Genomic DNA, 23,037 nt, shown 5'->3' with positions numbered 1-23,037 from the left:
ATAGTGTAGGATTAGTTCCTTCCCAATGCTGCTGAACTGTGCTCAGGCCCCTGGGACTCTAAATTATCATAAGTCGGTTCAGAAAGAAGTGGATGGCCAACTGAATGGGCACAAGGTGACAAAGGTGTCAGAGGGGTCAAGGATCCCTTAATTAAACCATTTGCACCCCCGTAAAGTTTGTAAAGCAAAATTGTAGGGCTCCCTAAAAGTAAATTTTAAAAATCTCTTATTGTGTCACAGTCCACATTAAAGGGTTGCGAGAACAGGTTCATGACATGCAACTACCTTAATCTGCATAATGAAACAGCCATATATGCATCGAACACACAGTGTCTAAGTATGCATAGCTCATTAAAAGCGGGTGTTCTGTGTGATGCTGGTCAAATGTACAAAGTTTCATAGTTTTTATTATGAGATATGATTCAGATAAAACTTTATTTTCTGTATATACATTTTGTTTCAAGGTCATTTTAACATATTAAAAAGTTTTGGACATCAGAGAATCTCCTTATTTGGTTATTTTTTATAAGTTACTGTCTCTAGGTTTTGTGATCACAAAAATAACACAACACAAAAACAACAATCACGATACAAACAAAGTCCAACACACTGTCCACGTGAATGGCAACCGATGAAGTTGAATGAAGGAGGAAATGTTAATCCAGGGGACAGCTTGCTGTCAGTAATGTATAAACAATCCTACTAGTAGTCCTGATACAATAAGGGGTAGTGCGATTTTGGAGCTCTCCCTCCCTCACACGACAGGCAGACACAAGGCAGTCCATCTACATCCATACAGGTGCGATAATCCAGAACAAAACGATAATCCACAGACAGTGATACTGCTGACAGACAGACAGGTGAACTCGGACACAAACTCCAGGCCACCTCTTACTGTCTAGTCCCGCCAGCTGATCTTGTCCCCAGCAGCCACTGCCCTCTCTGTAGATGTCCAATCAGGGCCACAGCAGTGACCACCAGAAGTTGTAGTTTGATAGTGCCGCTATAAGGTGACCTTTACCTGTACTCCAAGATAACTGAATTGCTATAGCTTTTCTGTCTGGCTACTAAAAGAATTTTTTACGTCCCCTTTTTTCCCCTTGGCAGAACACAGAGTGTGTCACAGTTCATCTCCTTATGATATGCACATCCCAAGTTACAGCATTTTCTGAAACTAATTGTTTATTCTATAGAGGTGCTGTAAGATTTCAGGGCTTAGTCAACACCAGAGCACTAACAAGACCTCCTTGTTACCCCCAAAGTATTCTGCACATTAGATGGAAGGATTAAAGTTAAAATATCATGATAAAACTATCAATATTAGGTAATGTAACAAAGAAGACTAGTTTAACACTGCTACCATAAACTTTACAATAATTTAATCAAATTTAATAAAACAGGAAACCAGCTTTAAATAGGCTACTTAACTTTTTCAAAGCTGCTTAATCCAGTTCAGAGTGAGAATTAGAGCCAATACTGACAGCACTGGATAAAAGGCAGTAACCAGGGGCCTCATGTATAAACCAGGAAATGTTGTAAGAACTTTTCCACGTAAATCGCGATGTATAAAACCTACACTTGGCGTAAAGCCCGCACTTTTCCACGGTACCTCATGCCTTGTCGTGCACTCCGCTCGGTTTTGCAAACTGGCGGCACCCAGCGTGCAATGGTACTGTTCTTGTGTGATTACTCATTATTTTCATGACGCGCTTTATAAATACACAGAAACTAACCGCATATTGTTTATTAGTGTAATGCATCTGATTGTAATTAACTCGTAACAATATAATGGTCAGGGAACAGCCATAGTATTCCAAATACCATAACTGCTTTAGCGTTGTTACTCTCACTTCTTCTTCTTCTTCTTCTTCTTTCAGCTCCTCCCGTTAGGAGTTGCCACAGCGGATCATCTTTTTCCATATTACTCTTACTGGACTCGCACTGTATCTGAGTGTGAATCACAGCAGCAGCTGATCGGAACGGTATCAGCTTAAGCACACGCTGTCTCAGCCACTGCAAAACGTTTTAAAGCCTTTCCTGTACAGACCTCGCGGTTCAGAAACAGTTTAATCCCAAGAACTTTAAATGCACTTAATCAATTGCTCCTTGTAGAAAGGTTTGTACTTATAAGTACAATCACCCCACTGTAAACTTGCACTACAGTTATAATATCTCACAACCTGGGCCACTTTATAAAGCATTTACATATGATGACGATATCATTTTTAAGGTGAAATGCAGCAAAATATGTTTGTTAAATTATACACATAAAACTTTAACTTCATTTAAATAATCTATATTCTTCACTGGGAGTGTCGTGAAGGATAGAATAATTAAACATGTACTACGAAGATATTTCAATGTTCTTTAACGTTTTGAAGAATCGGCTAAGCTTACAGATGGCTTAACTTCTATTACAGAGCTGATTGTGTGGCGATCGGTTACTTGGGGAAAGAAAAGCAAGGACTCTTGGGCGGCCACACATGTTTAATAATGTGCTTTAGCTCCTATCATCATGAAAATGACATCACGTATACATCTCAGTATTTTAGTTATTCAGAGAGCTGTAATATCACAAATGTAATGGACTCTGTGTCCAGTTGGAGGAAGAGAGCCAGTTTAAGAAGCAAGTAGTGATTCACACACATAGATCACATACAGTAGAAGATCAAATACAATACAAAGCATTTAACGTGCTACTTTAATTACGATGTAATTTTGAGAAACTGGTTAATTAAACGATTTTAAGATGAAGTTTATAATGTTCTACTAAATGACAAAATAAACTACGTGATTAAAGTGGAAAATTCGAGATTAAAGTTGACATTTCGTGCTTTTTCCCCACCGTGTGCCTTTTTCTCTGTACCCTAATAAGCTTTCATATGACACTCAGACAGTGGGCACAACTCTTCTTTTCACGGCAACTTTGATATGTGACTTCTTTTTATTTCCGGCACTGTGCGATTTTGTGAATGTGAGCTTTCAAGTTTCTCCAACACGCTATGTCACTCGATCAACTTCATTTTGTTGATTATACCACGGTTTATTTGAACAAATAGTATGTTTTTCCTTTGCCTCCACTTGGTATTCGCTGAAATTCTTATATTTTCCCGTGCTTTTCCCATTGTCTTTTCACAGAAGGCTGCGCTTAAGGGCGATTTATATTGATTTGCATATTCAAATAGGCGTAATTCTGGGAGGATTTGGGCGTTACATAATGCGGCACGGCGTTAGTTTTCACGCTGATCGGGATTTATGTAACGAAGAACGTGGAAGTTGGAGCGCACAGATTCCTGCATCTGGATTTTTCTGGTAAGCACATTTCGATACGCCATGTTATAGTGCAGTTCAATTATACATGAGGCCCCAGGCCTGTATAGGACCCATACATACACACACATGTACACACACACACACTGAGCCAGTTTGGATTTTCCAGTTAATCTAATACTTTTAACTCTTGGGCTATGAGGATAAGCCATGTGAACATCATGCAGACTTCACACGGTTAGCAAACAGGCCTGAAATTCAGACCCAGGACACAGCCTGGTGCCATGCCGCTAACGTGCTTTCTACATATAAAACAATCAAAAAGTAAATGATATAATTGGAGATGCTTCAATCAGGTTTTTTTAGGATTGATACCAATCATCAATTTCATGTTATTGAATTGGCTGATTGCAATATCATTTACAATTTTTTTTCTTTATCCATTTAAAACACTTTTTACAATAAGCTCCTGCATAACCAGACACCTAGAAGTATTATGTCCTATATTAAATTGTTAACTTTGGTATTTTCATAATTAAACTATGGACCATAAGCGTTATATAGGGTGACACAGAAAAATGGGAACTTTTGAAATACGTAATGGCAGGCATGTACAGTTGGTAGCACTGCGAAACAGGGACCTTGAGCTGTAAACAATCTTGCCATTTAGTAATCATGGATCAGTGGAACGGTCAACAGCGTGCTTTCGCCATAAAAATGTTTCACAAAAAACAAAGATAGTTTGGAAGGTGCGCAGAGGGAGTCCCGACGTTTTTTCATCTTAGGGCGTCATGGTCGGGTTCCCTCGAAACAAGCGATAAAAACTTGGATTAAAAACTTTGAAGAGACTGGATCTGCTCTAAAAAAGAAACTGACAGGACGAAATTCGTGGTATCCCAGCTGAGATGTTGCAGCGATCAATGGGGAACCTCAACAGGAGATTGGAAGAATGCAAACATACAGGAGGACGCCTTCTACGGGATATAATTTTCAGACATTGATAATTTGGATTACTGTCTCTTAAAAGGCAAGTTGTAGTGGTTCAATTGCGGTCAATAAAATTTTTTTGGTGGATTTCTTCTATTTTTATTGGGTTTTTCAAAAGTTCCTATTTTTATAATTACAAGTTGTCATATTGTTTAATTATTTCTATAATGTACTTATCTCTTGGGCGGTACGGGGGCGCAGTGGCAGCGCTGCTGATTGCAGTAAGGAGACCTGGGTCCTCCCTGCGTGGAGTTTGCATGTTTTCCCCGTGTCTGTGTGGGTTTCCTCCAGGTGCTCCGGTTTTCCGGTGCAGGTTAGGTGCATTGGCAATCCTAAATTGTACCTAGTGTGTGCTGTGTGGGTGTCCTGCGGTGGGTTGGCGCCCTGCCTGGGATTTGTTCCTGTGCCCTGTGCTGGCTGGGATTGGCTCCAGCAGACCCTTGTGACTCTGTGTTAGGATATAGCGGGTTGGATACTGACTGACTGACTGTTTCTTATGAAAACGTCTACTGTATGACACACACAAATAAGTAATAATCACAGTACAAACCTTTAAAAAGCTGCATATCTATCAAATATTCATAAAATGTTTACCAAGAAGATTCAAAGTTAACATGCTTACAAGTAAAACAGACAAATTTTGAGGTTAAGGTAACAAGTCTATTATTTGCTAAGTAACAATTACAAATTCTTCTTCATGTTTTCTTTTTGTAATTCAAAATATAAGCCGCTGCACTTATCACAAGCTTGCTTACTATCACAACTCAGACAAGCAGTATTTGTTTTAATCAAAGGACAAAATAAAACACACTGAATTCATCAAAGTAGCTTTCTTGTTGTTGGTCTAACAGCAGGGGATGACTCCTCCAATTCCTTTTTCTCAGTTTATTACTCCACTCTCTTTAATGTAAAGCCTAATATTTTCTTCTTCTACCTCTCTAGTAAAGTCTGCCATACTAACTCTCTATTTACAGGACGTTTGCAGCAAAAAAGCGTGAGTTAGCTCAACTATCGTATCAACTCATATAAATGAGCACTATACAACTAAAATACCATAAAGTTTAAAAAAGCAGATGCTGAAAAAAATATAGTTTTTTTGTGAATGGTAAATTTACTGATCAGTGATTGAGTCTTTGACATGAAAACTGGTCAATTTAGATCAGCGGCCAATCGAACAGGAAATCATTACCTCAAAATTTAGCTTAAATAATCACAAGAAATAATTCTACGGTGTTACACTATATACATTTAACATGTACATTAACACAAATTTTCTTTTGCTTAAGTGGTATAAGTTCACATTTAAAACACAGCAATCCTTTACCTTTTCTGCCAATGCTTTTTGCTATCATCAATATCAAGTTGCATTGTCAAATTTATCTTCATAAAAGGAAAAATATTGCTGATTAAGCAGAGAAAATCCAAGCAAAATGACACCTTTTATTGGCTAACTAAAATGATTACAATATGCAAGCTTTCAAGGCAACTCAGGCCCCTTCTTCAGGCAAGATGTAATGCAGAAACTGAAGTTCCCTGTGTTTATATCCACACACTAGGACAAGAAACAACATTGGTAAATCTTTAAATGAAAAATCTTAAATGTAAAAAATTAATAGATTCATTCGGGCTAAGATTAATTTAACAAGAGAGAGAAGAACAATGTATGGGCAAGATCTTTGGATAAAGAACAAATGATTAAGCAAAAATGTACAGTATTGGTATAAAACTTTAATTGTGTTAATTCCAAAATCAAAGTCAAAACCTAACTTGACAGACACTGCACATGCTGAACTCCATATCTGAAAAAATGTGACAAATGACTATAGGTCACAGTGTAAAAACTGTACAGTTTAGAAGACTGCAGTCAACCTGAAATCATCCTTGCAGGGCACTAAAACTCACAAATGAAAAGGAAAATCAAAACAACAACAGCTAGGATAAGGACTATGATATGGGTTTACTCATTTGATCAATAAAACAGATTTTATATAGAGTTATTATACTCTCAAATCATTGCAGTGAACAGTAACATTGTTGTGTATTGATTAGCACACAGATCTATAATATAATGACCCAATAAACCTATATGAAGACTAAATAAATATAAGTCAATTTTAACACCTATGTTTTCATAAGACATCAAACAATAACTTGCATCACGATTGGCAAATGTCTGCTAAAACAACACGGCTGAGCACCGTAGCTGGAGACTGAGTTGTGAATTTTTACAGAATTGCAGCAAATAAATAAAGCTATATGTATGCAATTTAAAGATTTTCCTCTTAAAACAGAATAACTGTCATCTAGCATTTTGTTTATTTAGCCACAAAAGTAGACAGTGTGCTTAATTAGTTATATCTTACATATGTAGCAGAGCTTTGTGAAGGTTTCTATATACTGTAGGTTCTTGGTATAGGATTGCTGTCTCTCTGCCTCTAACATGAGTGTTAATACTTCCGGCTGAGATAACTGTCATTGACTCTGTTATCATATGAGATCATATAACACAATTAAACAATTAATATCAATCATAATATTAACAAAATAGATTCCAGAAAACAGCTGATGGTTGCTAAATAAATTGTCAGTTATATTAAACATGTCTGTTGCATGTCTACTTCATACTGTAGAAATCTTTATCACCTTTTCCTGTTAATGTAAACAAGTTGTTTACCATTAAAAAACTGATCCAATATTGTGAATGTATTCTTTATATTACTACCACTTGTAATAACAATAATAATTATAATAAATAACCAGCCAATCGGTTGATTAATGGCAGAATAAATAATAAGCAACTTAATATCTACCAAGTCTATTAGTGTAACTATTATCTGTGATTTGATTAATGAAAACATTAATAAGTAAGCAATTATGCAATTATAACTGAATGACAGCAGTGCAGTTCTGATTGCTGCTATTAAAGTACATGTGGCCAAACCCAAAAAATGCCAAAGAGACCACAAATATAAAGAAATGGGTTTATTATAATAAAAAGAAAATAATACAAGCTGATACAGGGTCCAGGGTAAAAGAACAAAAATAAGTTAAAAAATAATAACTATTTCCCTTCTGCTTTTGTCTAATCCTTTCTTTCTTTCTTTCTTTCTTTTGCCAGGTAAAATGTCATCCACTCTTCTCACAACTTCAAGTTCAGCCAAGTCAGCAAGCTTTCATGGTGACAGAAATTTACGTGGCTCATCCTGACCAAACTTGCCCTATAGCAGCCTCAAGTACCCCTGCCTTTCCTGGCTGCCACCATTTCAGCAAGGGATCCAGCAACAATCATCCATCAATGTCCATTGTACTCAGGAAAAAAGGAGATACATTTTCGATAAAAAGTCTAACTTCACAGCGTACAACATGCATGCTTCCCATCCTCCCCCAGTCTCTTGAGCTTACACTTGTAAAATGCCTAATATTGGAATACATACACCGCATTGCACCCCATCAAAGGTGCTCTATTGTCACTGACAATCACAATACAGTATTTCCAGTGCAGATGCCACTAGAGCATATTACAGTCTGACTATCTGTAGTAGTGTCATAGCAATTGCAGTTCCTGTCTGGCCTCCTTCTGCATTTGATATATAAGGAAACCTTACATCTGCATGGAGCATACTGAACCTGGCCTTGATCTCAGTGTCTTTTGGAAATGCATCATGTTTAAAAAAGCCTCTTCTAGAAACAAGTAATAAAATGGTGCAGTGCTTTGTGTGGCTGCCTGCCATGACTGTTTTGATCTTTCTATACAAAAGATGAATTACGACAAGGTAGGAGCCATCATGCTCTAAAGCATTCTCCACCCTATCCCCAACTTTTTCACTTTTTTGCTTAAGTTCACTTCATGTTGCCTTTATTTGTTAATTATTTTCCAACGAATCTTCCTAAAATTTAAACATAAAAAGACAGAGCCTGTAATAAAGCAGGTAAGAACATGGCCAGATGGAGCTATTGAAGCCCTGCAGGACTGTTTTGAGTGCACAGAATGGAGTGTCTTCAGAGAAACAGCGACCACTGACCATCACATTGACATTAATGAATATGCCGAAGCAGTGACGGGATACATTGACAAATGCATTGGAGATGTCACCGTCATCAAATCTGTCTCAACACGCGCTAACCAGAAGCCATGGTTCACAGCAGAAGTTCACAAGCTGCTAAAAACAAGGGATGCTGCCTACAAAGCCAACGACGAAGTGGCACTCAGAGTAGCCAGAACCAACCTGTCCCGAGGCATCAAGCTAGCAAAGCAGGAGTACTCAAAGAAAATTAGTGATCACTTCGCCTGCTCAAGAGATTCTCGGCAAATGTGGCAGGGCATCCAAACCATCACGGATTATAAGGCCACACCGCGTATGTGTGTTAACGACCCAGACGCTCTTAACACCTTCTATGCCAGGTTTGAGACACAAAACAACAAACCAGCATGGAAGACCACCCCCTCGCCAGACAATCAAGTCCTGTCCCTGTCTGCAGCTAGTGTGAGAAGGACTCTCACCAAGGTCAACCCACACAAAGCGGCTGGACCAGATAACATACCTGGACGTGTGCTCAGAGTCTGTGCTGACCAGCTGACTGATGTCCTAGTGGACATCTTCAACATCTCCCTGAGCCAAGCTGTTGTGCCACAATGTTTTAAAAATACCATCATCAGACCTGTCCCAAAGACAGCCACAGCTTCGGAACTCAATGACTACCGCCCAGTGGCACTTACTTCAATCATTATGAAGTGCTTTGAGCGGTTAGTCTTGAGTCACATAAAGAACCAGCTGCCCCCCAAACTGGACCCTTCACAGTTTGCATATCAATCAAACCGATCAACTGACGATGCAATTTCAATGGCACTCCATCTGACTCTGTCACACCTGGATCACCGCAATGCACATGTAAGAATGCTGTTCATTGACTTCAGCTCAGCATTCAATACTATCATCCCCAGGCAGCTGATCAGTAAGCTGAATCTGCTTGGACTTAACACCTCCACCTGCAACTGGATTCTGGACTTTCTCACTGGAAGACCCCAAACAGTACAGATTGGGAATTTAAGATCTAACACCATCACACTGAGCACAGGTGCCCCCCAGGGTTGTGTGCTGAGCCCGCTACTCTTCACGCTGCTGACCCATGATTGCACTTCCAACTCTGACACAAACCACATTATCAAGTTCGCCGATGATACTACAGTAGTGGGACTCATCGAGAACGACGATGATGCGGCGTACAGAGAAGAGGTGGAACGGCTGGCACTTTGGTGCAAAGACAATAATCTGTCTCTTAATGTTGAAAAGACAAAAGAGTTGATTGTTGACTTCAGGAAGACCAAGGCTGACCATCTTCCACTGAGCACTGATGGCATCACAGTAGACAGAGTGAAGAGCACCAAGTTTCTCAGTGTTCACATCACAGAGGACCTGTCCTGGACCAAAACACCACCTATCTTACAAAAAGAGCCCAGCAGCGTCTCTACTTCCTGCGACGACTGAAGAAGGTGCACCTCCCCAAATCCATACTTACCACCTTCTACAGAGGCACCATAGAGAGCGTCCTGACCATCTGCATCACAGTCTGGTATGGAAACTGCCATGCCTCCGACCGCAAAGCCCTTCAGAGGATTGTGCAGAACGCTGAGCGCATTATTGGCAGTTCACTACCCAGTCTGCAGGAGATCTACACCTCACGCTGCCTTCATAAAGTCACTAGCATCATGGCTGATCCCCACCACCCCTCCCACCAACTGTTTACTCCTCTTCCATCTGGAAGACGACTCTGCAGCATCAGGAGCAGGTCTGCTAGATTGTGCAATAGTTTCTTTCCTCAGACAGTCCGGCTCCTAAACACCATGCTGCCCTCCTCCACACTGGACTCTTTGCTCCTTACCCTCTCTGGATTACATAGCACTACATAACACAGTATATTTCTTTTTATTATAGTTATATATATATATATATATATATATATATATATATATATATATATATATATATATATATATATATATCTTGTGTATTGCACCTTTTGACTCTGGAGGACGATATTTCGTCCTACTGTGTACTGCAAGTATATTGTTAGGATGACAATAAAGCTCTACTTGACTTGACTTGACTAATTATTGCTATCTATTAGGTATGCTGACAATTATGGCATCCTCCTGAAGACTAATAAAAGACTCTACTCAGTCCTCAGCTCCTTGATAACACATTGAAAGAGCTTATACTTTTTCTGTTGTGTTCTGTATTTTTCTTTGTTTAGCTTTTATGTGTAGTGTTCTGGTTTTGGATTTGGTATTGAATTTTGGACTTGTGCATAGGATTTGATTTAACATTTCATAAGTCACCAGTAAAAGTTCTCTCATTTATTAGTTGATGCTTGTCACATCATCAACCATCGATTCAATATGATAAAAAGAAACAAAAATAATAAAAAGTTGTATGCTTTTTCCACTGAACCTTGATACTGCCAGTTAAGTCATTGCTTTGCATAGTTTGACACACGGTTCCTGTGTTTGTGTAGTTTCCTCTGGGTTCTCCTGTTCAACTCTTACAAATTAAGACCTGGATTTTAAGTTACTGGGCTCTTATTTAGGGTTAAACTGGCTTATGCACCATGCCATAGAGTACATGTCATAGAGTATGACAGTTTCAATAAAAGGTGTGTAGACATTTTAAAGAAAATAGAAACCTGTGAATTTTTCTCACTTCTTGTAAAAAGTATACAAACTGGCATTACAATTTACATTAACATGTATTTGATTAGCAGAGATTTTTTATCCAAAGCAACATAATCAAATAAACATCAATCGGGGGACCATTTAGAAAAAAGTATTATAGGACAGGTTACAAAACTGATCGTCACAAGTGAAGAACTCAAAACACGTTACAAGCTAGTTATAATTCATAGTGTCACACGTGTGCGAGTAGGAGGAAGCTGAGTGGACCAAGGTAAGGTAACTACCCACAATGCCAGGGGGTGACACGGTGTACTAATCCCACTTCTGTTATCTTTGCAGGCCAGATACAGGAAAACCTAGCAGACGCGCCGACGCACCACCAATGACGTCACTTCCGGTTCTGGTGTGATGGGCAACCCCACTGCAGGCACGGATGATGTCACTTCTGGTTCCGTTGTCATGGGTGACGTCACTTCCAGTTCCGACCATGGAAGATGACACTTCCGATTTAGGCCTTCAAAGCTGCCATCATTTCATCATCACATCACTTCAATTCAGGACTCACATGAGTGCGCTATCAAAACCCATTTGCAGCCAGGGACAATACATGGGTGGTTGCCCCAAACCTTTTTGTGTGTGTTGAGGCTGTTTGTTTCACAATAGGTTATAAGAAGGCAACAGCTAATATCAGTTGGAGAAGAATTCACCATACAAGAGTCTTCAAAACTTTAAGGGACTCATTCCGCCAGCTAGGAGTTACAAATAAAAAGAGTCAGGACTGAGATATTTTTGTTAAGAGTGGGTAATTTTAGACTACTTGGGAGTTCATTTGGCACTTTTTTTAGTATTTTCTACTTTTCTTTTCTAGCAGTAGTTAATTTTTATCATTATGGGAATTTATTTTCACATCTTCATTTTAATTTATACAGGTAGCATTATTTTGTATTTTTCATGTATCCTGTTGGTTAGCTTGTTGTCAACTACACTCCTTTATTGCTAATGCATGATGCTGGGAAATCACAACACAAGATGTTATCATCGTGATAGTATTTCAAAATGGTCACACTATAGAAAGTATTTAGTATTTTGGATTAGCTGGAAAATCTTTACACAGTGCCTTTTGTGATAGTATCCTTTGATTTTCAGACTTCCAACTTTACATTTACATAAGATTTTTGATTACTGTTTTTATGTTGCTTTGAATTTTTCCCATTCATCTCATCATCCATTTACTTTTTCCTGCCATTTCCTTTAAGGATTGTGCATAGAGTGAGCATTGTTTCAGTGTGTGCACAACATGGTAATCAAAACCCTTGATGATAATGCATGTACTTACTCGAAACGCACTTTCAAAAATTTGTATTACTTTTAATTCCTCATCATCATGTCATTAGATCTCAGCCCAAAGTTTAAAAATGTACTTTCTCCAGTTTCCTCTGACCATGTTTTTTTTTTGTTTTTATTTTGCGTTCATGTGCAAGTTCCTTCCATTTATAAACCTTAGGAATAGTGTTCTTGGTGTCACTTTAGGTTTCTTTCCTTCTCATGTGCCCTCAAGTACTTTTCTCAGCAAAAGGCACACTGAACAACAGCAAAAAAGAAAATGCACTAATCTTGAGGCATTAGGTGAACAAGACAATGCTGATGTAATGCAGTGTAAAGAAAATAACATGAAACAGCTAAATGGGAAAAGAAAAAAATTGCTTGTACATTAAGGATAAAAACAGTGTGACACCAAGGGGCCCAGAAGACATCAAAGAGAGATGAACGGAATATATTGAGGACCTCTAAGAAGAAAGGAAAGCCTATAACAGACACCTGTGAACTGAAAAAGGCACTGACGTTAAAAAAAAAATCTTATCCATGCATACTATAGTATAAACTGATGAAACACACAGAAATAAAAATATTAATGGGTAAAGGTAGGAGTAGATCATGTCCTAGCAGAACTCAGTGTAACTTGGAGGTAAACACAGAGCACAGCTTGTAGAACTATGCAGAAAATTCTCCAAGAGAAGGAACTAACTCAACAACAGTGAAACTAAAAAGATGGCAAATGTGAAAAAATATGCAAATCACAGAATAATAGGTTTAATTTCACAAAATCTAAATTTAGTAGAATGCAAATGCTTCAAAATGCAGCATGAAATAAACAATAGCATGCCAGTCAATCAGTCTTTATTTTATCTTACTATGGCAAATGCATGACTGCAAGAATTGTAATCTACTGTATAATAAAAGGCAAGAATCGAACACAGAATGGTGTTGCCAGCCTATTTTCCTTTCAGTTTCTTCACTAAAGTGTAGAACATACAAATTGCACATAGAATTTGTTCAGTTTTGGAAGTTAACCAAGACCTATGAAGTTTTGAGGCTGCAGTGCTTGATGACATCCCATATTGTTTCCTATATGTCACTGGAGGGAATAACAATCCCTCTCTCTCCCTCTCGAGCTGTCCACCCTGATAAAACCAGAGGTGGGACAAGCTGGCAGTTTCACCTCATAACTGAAGGAAACCTCTGTCAGACAGTGGAAGATATGGCCATTTAGCGTGAACAGTGTCCCTCTGTCTCTCTCTACTGCTCATGTGTTTGCTGCTGGCAATTTATTCATTCATTTTGTAAACCCATTAATTCCCATACAGGGTTATACGGACAATTAACAACATTGCTGAAACCACACTAAATTAATTACACATTAGTATATAAATCCACAAATCTGTCTAGCTTAAGTTTAGCAAGACTAACTGTTAAAGATGTCCTGTATAACCCTGTTTAATGTACTATACTTAATATTTAGTTTATATTTACAATTTAGTCTCTGAAAGTACACTAATATATATACTCACTGTGTAAAATATGAGAAACACTATACTAATACTGGCTACAGCCTTTTATTGTTCTCAAAACAGCCTCAGTTCTTAGTGGAATGGATTCCACAAGATGCTGGAAACATTCCACTAAGATTCTGCTTCATGTTGACATGGTTGCATAGACTTGTGAGCTGCACGTTTATGCTGTAGATCTTCCATTCTACCACATTAGATTCAGATCCTTGTGAATGTGAAGGCCACTAAAGAATACGTAACTTATTGCAATGATCATGAAACCAGTTTGAGACGATCATTGAGATCACATTTTTTCCCATTCTGGTTTTTGATGTGAACAGTAACTAAAGTTGTTCTGCATCTGCATTTGTTTGCATTGTGCTACTGCCTCATGATTGGCTGATTATATATTTGCATTGATATTGAGGTGTACAGATTTTGCTAATAATTTGCTTACTTTTGAGTATAATTCAGTTCATTCTTATATATAACAGTTCACTAAGCTCTGTTTAAGAACACTTATACAGATTAATGCTTCAAAATGGCAACAATAAAGCACATAATTACACATTTACATTTCTAAACAAACATCCATCCATTTTCCAACCCGTTGAATCCGAACACAGGGGTCTGCTGGAGCCAATCCCAGCTCACATAGGGCACAAGGCAGAAACCAATCCCGGGCAGGGTGCAGGACACACACAAACACACCAAGCACACACTAGGGCCAATTTACAATCGCCAATCCACCTAACCTGCATGTCTTTGGACTGTGGGAGGAAAACCGGCGTACCCGGAGGAAACCCACGCAGGGAGGACCCGGGAAGCAAACCCAGGTCTCCTAACTGTGAGGCAGCAGCACTACCACTGCGTCACCGTGCCACTCTCTTAAACAAACATATTAAAGAAAATAAAAATACAAAGTACAAAGTACATATGGGGCGGCACAGTGGCACAGTGGTAGCGCTGCTGCCTCGCAGTTAGGAGACCCGGGTTCGCTTCCCGGGTCCTCCCTGCGTGGAGTTTGCATGTTCTCCCCGTGTCTGCGTGGGTTTCCTCCAGGCGCTCCAGTTTCCTCCCACAATCCAAAGACATGCGGGTTAGGTGGATTGGCGACTCTAAATTGGCCCTAGTGTGTACTTGGTGTGTGGGTGTGTTTGTGTGTGTCCTGCGGTGGGTTGGCACCCTGCCCAGGATTGGTTCCTGCCTTGTGCCCTGTGTTGGCTGGGATTGGCTCCAGCACAGCACCCTGTATTCGGATTCAGCGGGTTAGAAAATGGATGGATGGAAGTACATATGCTTGGCTAATATCCACCCATTGACCCATTTTAACCTGATTTGAATTATACACTTAGAGTGGACTTCAGCCTATCCTAGCAGCATCAAACACAAATTAGGAACCAAAAGTAGACGAGGCATCAAACCACTATAGGAAACACTCACAGATAACAGCAGAACTGGATTTTAACATTTTTGAATTGCCAGGTGACCTGACACATACATCTCTGGCATGTGAAAAAGAAATACAAAGTATCCAGAAAGAAATACAACAAGGACAATGCGAGAACATACAAACTCCTACAGACAATGAAATGGGTCTGGAGTCAAGCAAAAGCACAGCAAGCATGAAGTTGAATAATTAAAATAAAATCATACTTCCATTTGCATTTACTGTATAAAGTATAAAAAGAACCACTAGCAAAATAAGTGACCAATATTAGAATCTGTGTAGGAGATGAACAAGCACCTTCAATGAATGTAGTTCAGTGCCTTAGCCAATCTTCCACACTGACTGTATTCATGCATTCCAGTCTGGAGAGTAACTGGGAATGATTGCTGGACACAACGCTTTGCCTATACACAGCAAGCACTGGACAGTCATGAGCTAACTGGCCACTTACAATCACATACAATTGTGGTACTAAATTATGTCCATCCACAAAACAGCTGAAGCATTTTCAAAGCAATATAGTTTCACATGCTTTTGCATGCTTGGTTATGTTTACCAAATCAACACTAAAAGAAGACAGACAGACAGACAGACAGACAGACAGATAGAAGATAGATAGATAGATAGATAGATAGATAGATAGATAGAGTTTTCATGGACTTGACTAAACTCTTAAAGTTGGAAATTAATAAATGTCTTGCAGAAATAAGTTATTATTTTATGTAACTTTCATTCACTTTATACATCACCTTCACTTATTTTCTTAATAACTTGCCAGACCAGGATATTGCTTGATTAATGTTAGTCTACTTTTAATTAAGCTAAAGGAGTCACTGATACTGAAACCTAGACACTTTAAAATTTTGAATTTGTAGCTAAGAATTATAAAGGGCTGCATGAATTTAATAAGCATGTGTGTGTAGGAGGATGTAATTTTTGACTTGCCCAGCTGATTCTTTTTAGTAGGTTGATATAGCATTTGTACAAATAGATCTCTTTCTGTTTGTTACAACAAAATATTCATCCATTTCTTGATGCAATATCATTTACAGTACTGGGTGCAAAGCCCAGAAACCAGCATTGGACAAGATGCCAGACCATGGCAAGACATACACCCATACAGGTCTAGTAGTCATAGTAGTCATAGCTAGCTTGCGTAACACACATTTGCTTAAGTTTTGTAAGGAAAAGTGGAACAACTTTAGGCATGTATTGGAAGAATATCCACACCCCACAAAGCTAGAAATGAGACTGGAAATTGAACCTACAGTCCTGGAGCTACCCGGCAGACAATTAACCACTGCACCAGCATAATACTGCATAATAATAATAATCCTCATCTTTACACACTGATTTTGTTGTGGCAGTTGCATACGAACAGACCTCAATAGATATAATAAGTTTATCAGGAAGACAAGCTCTGTTCTGGACACACGCTTGGACTCTAAAAGGGCAGCAGCAGACAATAAAGATGTTGACTAACAAGCTAGCTATCATAAACAATGTCTGATAACCTCTGCATGACACCCTAGTCAACCTGCAGAGCCAAGAATTCTAATTCTTTGTCTGTGATTCAAGAAGAGCTACCAATAGTCTTCTTTACTTGCAGCCTTTAGATATTACAAAATAACCGCTCACTAGATTTAGTTATGTCAATTTTAATTAGACTGTATGCATTATCTATCTATCTATAGTATATTATTTAAAATAAGATTGGCATATATAACCTTTACTGTAGAGAAACATATTAAAGAGTAAACCATTACTTAATTTTAAATTGCTTCAGTTGTTTATTCTACCTTAAAAATATTTTTGCACCTGTAATTATGTAAATGTTTAATCTTTGATAACAAGAATGATCCCATTCATCCTTAATGAATATTTTATGGTAAATTTCCAATTTATAAACAATATTACTGAAAAATTAAACGCAAAGCCATCCTAAAAATTCCTCTTGGTAAATTTTCTGCAAAAAAAATATTTTTCCTAAAGATCAGCAAAATTGAGCATGAAAATAAGGAAGAAAAAAAAATCCTAGTCATGAAGGCAGCATGGTCTAGTAGCTAAACACAAGGTCAATGGTTATTTCAACACCAATATATCCTCTGTGACCCTAAACGCATCACTTAAACTGCCACAGCTTCGAATGTGTTGGCTGTGTATGCATGCGACAGGAGTGGACTTCATTGTGGTGCAATGTTATGCAGGTTTTGACAATATCTAACATACAGTCAAAAAAGAATAAGTTATTTTTTAATTATTTGACAATATAATGCTGGTATGTGCATTTAGACTATTGGTAGTAGGATTGGATTGTAACGCTTGCCTTTTAAACTGCCTACTTGTTGTGCAAGCTGTGAAAGGTTCATCTTCCATTATCAACCCCATTTGGTCTAATTAAGAGTTGACTACCCCAGAAGCACTGCAGTGAAGGCAGAAGCAAAGTCTGGAGTGGGTTTGCATCCATTATAAGCCACACTCATTTCCACTGGGGTCAATTTAATGTCATCAGTTAACATAAACAGCCTGTCTTGGGAAGAAAAAGTTACATGCACACTCTTAAAAATAGCGGTTCTGTAATAGCACTTTACTGGGTTGTTGGGTTTTTAGTTGAAACAATGCTTGATAATGCACCATTTCATTCTGTGAAGGGTTCTTGACAAATGAAATTGTTTGTTTAGGCTTTGAAAAGGTTCCTAATATGTGGACATAACAGAAATTCATCCATTTTCCAATCCGTTGAATCTGAACACAGGGTCACGGGGGTCTTCTGGAGCCAATCCCAGCCAACACAGGGTGCAAGGCTGGAACCAATCCTGGGCAGGGTGCCAACCCACCGCAGTACACACACACCCACACACCAAGCACACACTAGGGACAATTTAGAATCGCCAGTCCACCTAACCTGCATGTCTTCGGACTGTGGGAGGAAACCGGAGTACCCAGAGGAAACCCACGCAGACACAGGGAGAACAGGCAAACTCCACACAGGGAGGACCCGGGTAGTGAACCCGGGTCTCCTAACAGCGAGGCAGCAGTGCTACCACTGCGCCACTGTGCCATCCTCATAACAGAAATGTTTAATGTATAGCAGACTACCAGGCAGGATACTGGCAGATTAAGAAAACCCACATTTAGCCCTTGTTACTGTATGCATCAAGTGTCTCTTTATAATCAGGAACCCACTGGTATTTCACAAATCTTGTTATCTATTCTTTGTTACTTATGGAACCTGTTAGGGACCTAAATAAAGGTTACTCCTGGAACCTTCATATGGATGGTTCTTCTGGGAACCAATAATGATTACACTATGTCATTGCTCTGAAGTTAACCAGTTTGGCACTTGAGACTGAGGTGGGCTTTGAGTTCAGGACATTGGCACTTTGAGGCAACACAGCAACCATTGGGTCATTGAGCTGCCCTCTATGAAAAGTACTATATAAAGTAAACACTAAAGTAAAAATTATTCTCAGCAGACCTATGACAAACTGGTTTACTATGTAGATTCTACTTTACACAGCCACTATATATAAAAACAGAGTAGATTTGTTTTTCAAGTTAACTCGTAATAAACTTTTCTATGTTTCCTTTCGCTGGAAAGGGGTGTGTGGCACTCCTGATATCTATGCAAAAGGACGAAGGTCCAAGTGTTTAGAGTCCTGGTACTTCCTGTCTTGCTATAAGGTTGCAAGACATGGATGCTATCCAGTGACCTGAGACGAAGACTGGACTCCTTTGGTACTGTGTCTCTCTGGAAAATCCTTGGGTACCGTTGGTTTGACTTGTGTTGTGTTGAATGAGCAGTTCTTCATGGAGTCCCGAATGAGGCACATTTACCTGCATTGTGAAGGAGTGTCAGTTACGGCACTATGGCCATGTGGCTCGTTTTCCCGTGGGTGATCCAGCTCATAAGATCCTCATTGTTGGGGACCCGAGTAGCTGGACCAGGCCAAGGGGTCGCCCACGTAACACCTGGCTGCAGCAGATAGAAGGTCATTTCTGGAGGGTGGGACTGGACCGCGTGTCTGCCTTGGGGGTTGCCAACCGGGATCTCGAGTTGTTTCGTCGTCTAGCGGGTGCGGCAACGCGCTGTACCAGTGCATGCTCCCCAACTTGACTTGATCTGATTATATTTTTCCTATCTTTCATGAATGTTATTTTCCATCCAAGTCTGTAATTTTTATTTATAAGCTTATTAGCTTTCATTTTATGTGCCAATTTGTATAGTGATCTTTTCCACAAGCCTTTAAATACACTGAGCAAACTGAATCACACATATAGGTAGAAAATTATACAACAGTCTTTACAAATAAAAATATTAAAAGAGTTTTCACTGTGGCAAGAATAGAACTATACACCTGAAAGATATCACCACATAGCATAAATGTTGTTTTTATATCTTTTCAGTTTTCTGAAACAGCTTTATCCAGCTGAGGATAATGGAGAGTCTGAACTTTTTAAGGCAACACTGGATATAAAGAAAGAATGAGGCAAGGATGGAGCGCCTATCCACCACAAAGAACACACAGATACTTACCACACTAACTCAAACCTGGGAAATATTCAGTCAGAAATTAACCTACTTTGTCTTGAACTGGGGTAAAACCAAATACTTGGATGAAACCTACATGCACACAAGCAGAACATGCAGTCTTCACAGAAAAGCCACTAGAGCAAGAATTTGAATCAGACTTAAAGTGAGCTAAAACCCTGTCATGCAGCAAGTGTGAATATTAAAAAAAAATATATATATATCACTTCGTGCACCCTGCTCAGGATTGGTTCCTGCCTTGTGCCCTGTGTTGACTGGGATTGGCTCAGCCGACCCCGTGACCCTGTATTTGGATTCAGCGGGTTAGAAAATGGATGGATGGATATATCACTTCGACCCACAACACATACTCTGATTGAACTACTTCATCATCCACATAATTTGATTTCTTAAATTTTAAAGCAATTGTAATTACTAAAAATCATTTGAAAAATAAACACATTGTCTAACATTCATAGACATATAAAAGTAACATAGGGCAATTAAGCACATTACATGTTCAAATTATGTAAAAAGCAATTATTATTACCTGCTGACACCTTTATCCAAGGCTAATTACAACATTTGAAAGATGCAATTCTTCACTCTGAAGTAGAGAACAGGCAGGTGAAGTGACTGGCTCATGGTCACACAGTACCAGGAGTTGAACCCGTAACTGCAGGGTTTGAAATTCAAAGCCTTAACCACCACACCACACTACACAAGCAATGCAGATTACTACTTTCAACTCGGTCTTTTACACAACTTCTTGGAGAACGCATTTTCATCCAGTAACTGAGTACACTTTGTTTAGAATTTTTTAGAATTCCTTTTACAGGCCAACGTCCATGCAGTTTGAACGGACATCTCAAATTACTGGTGTTTTAGAGGCAGCACCAAAGCTAAGCTTATAAACAACTTGCCTAAGGTAAATCCAGAATGCGGCTCCTGCTCACAGCAACTCAAAATAAAATTAAGCAAAAAGGATAGATAAAAAAGCATGCTAACTGATGAAAATGAATATATATGGTATGTGGTTAGGATATACAGTATCCAAAATAATTACTGATACAGGGCTCGTTATGCACTGACTATTCTAAGATTCATTTTGAAAAGCCTTTGTGCACAAACTGTCATAATCCATCTATGTGTCAGTGAAACCCTTTGCAAAAACAAGGAGTACATTCACAATTAGAGAATCTGATTTTGATGCTGCAATTACTACGAAATTAATGTATATATGGATATGTGTCCGTATGTGTATCCTCAAAAATGGAAATTAGTAAATATAGTATTGTACTTATAGCCTACAGTTTAGTAATGTGCATACAGTATGTGATAGATAGATAGATAGATAGATAGATAGATAGATAGATAGATAGATAGATAGATAGATAGATTATACTTTTAATGCATATTGTAATTATTCTATTTTAAAAGGTTCACTGTTGCATTGCTGTATATAGCCGCAATACGCTATAACTTTATATTCACCGTATGGCTTGATTCGTTTTGTTTAGAAGTGGAATAAAGATAAATGACAATCTATGTCTGAGAGTAAAAGAAAGTTCATTCCTGCGAGTCACTCCTATCATTTTTTTAAATCTACAAATTAACGTTAGGTAGTTTTCAGGAAGATTGTGACGATTTTGAGGAAGCCCATTATCATTGCCATACCCAGATGAAACAGGACAGATGTAGAATATATAACTGAAAACATTAAGTAATACAGAGGTTATTAAACAAATAAAACATTATTCAAAATGACGATCGGTCTTCCCTTAAATAAATATAAAGTACCATCTCGTGTCATGAATGTTCGTTATTTAAATTCTTATATGCATCAAGTGCCTTTAAAGCACCGTTGTCAAGGCTGCAAAATAAGCAAAATATTGCTCTACAAACTATAGAACAAATGTACTCTACCTAATTGGAGGCATCAGGGAACAAATATACCTTATGTTGTATAATAATAATAATAATAATAATAATAATAATAATAGTAATAATAATAATAACTTACTACAAGAGCCGGGACGCCAGCCACCACAGAGAACAGCAGAGCTGGTGGGATGGCACTTTTTTCTTCTGGTCCAGGATAGGGCTTGGTGTACGCGCTGTCATAGCAGAAAAATCCTTGGACGTGAACGTTGAAAGTGTCCGTGTACTCGAAGTAATAAGCCAGCATGACAGTCCCTGCCATTATCACCAGCTGAAAATAAAGCATGATCGTGAAAGAATAAGGTAAGAACATTTAACAATGCAATCCACACTCATCAAAAGGCACCACTGTCTGTCTCTCTCCTCCTTTTCCCTAATACGACCGGGGCTTTGCTCCCTCCTGATTCGTGCCCGTTCTGCATCCAGCTTTAGGTTAGAAAATGCAATTCCATAAGAAAAAAGGGAAGGAAAAAAAGCAGTAGGACGCGTGCGAGCCAGCGAGCGCGCGCGCACTGTACGAACGAATGGGGAGTTTTTCTGTTGTCGCTCCCAGAGCTTCTCCAGCTGAACACAGTGGGAGGATTTAAAAGCATCAGACACGCGCGTGGGGAAGAGCTGAGCGCAGAGAGTGCACTCCGCCTTCAGCAACCCTTTGATTGACGTCCGCGCGCTCCCGCCCGGCACAGATTTGTACAACCGGACAAAATATAAATTGGCCGCGTGTCTAACAAGCTCCCGGTTTGACAGATGTCGATCAGTTGCTTCAGTCTGCAATGTAGCCTAAAATTCTGGCAGCCGACATTCCTTTGACGAGGAGCGGCGAGTTTAGGTGCTTCAGGAATCCAGTGACTCGATGTATCAAGAGTTTCCCTTCGAGGACGAGCGAATCCACAGTTCGTGGGATGACTTCGACTGCTGATCTAATCCAACAAAAAGCTGTAAAGCACATAGTTACGTTTTATTAAAAATAGTTTCATAATGGCAATATGTACTGCAGATGCAGACTAATTGTAAAGTCCTATGAGAGGTGCGCGGTTTTGCTTAGCGTCTGTTGAAACGATGGGACACGGACCAGACACAACGATGTCTGTGTAATTCATCTGAAATTTTCTGTAGTAATAAAAACCTATCAATCTCATTTTTCTTTTCATTTTTAATAAACAGCCGACATTACGTAAGCGATCTGAAAAGCAACGATATAGTGAGAAAGATGCTCCTGGTCAGTTGAAAAAAAGAGGAGACACCCGCCTGCAAAAAACTGCAGCTAGCCGAACAGTAAAGTAAAGTTGATGTCTCGGGGTTTTCATACTTCTTCCTTTCAAACTTTTACAATTAATAATTGTTTAGACGTATACCTGGA

The 23,037-nt window shown here is 38.9% G+C and overlaps 1 protein-coding gene across 2 annotated transcripts in view; it reads right to left on the bottom strand.

Annotated features, from left to right (window-relative positions):
- Positions 1–22,527, bottom strand: part of LOC120514965 (phospholipid phosphatase-related protein type 5-like) — a 164,185-nt gene extending 141,658 nt beyond the window's left edge. Inside the window, exon 1 of one of the 2 annotated variants that reach the window (XM_039735626.1) lies at positions 21,760–22,527. In XM_039735626.1, coding sequence (XP_039591560.1) covers positions 21,760–21,990 — 231 coding nt within the window. In that variant the 5' untranslated portion in view covers positions 21,991–22,527. The remainder of the gene's footprint in view (positions 1–21,759) is intronic. The other variant, XM_039735625.1, reaches the window with a different exon arrangement.
- Positions 22,528–23,037: the final 510 nt, after the last annotated feature.

The sequence above is a fragment of the Polypterus senegalus genome, chromosome 14, assembly GCF_016835505.1.
Source record: "Polypterus senegalus isolate Bchr_013 chromosome 14, ASM1683550v1, whole genome shotgun sequence".
In the NCBI taxonomy this organism is placed as follows: domain Eukaryota; kingdom Metazoa; phylum Chordata; class Cladistia; order Polypteriformes; family Polypteridae; genus Polypterus; species Polypterus senegalus.
This window is presented reverse-complemented; position numbering and strand designations above follow the sequence as displayed.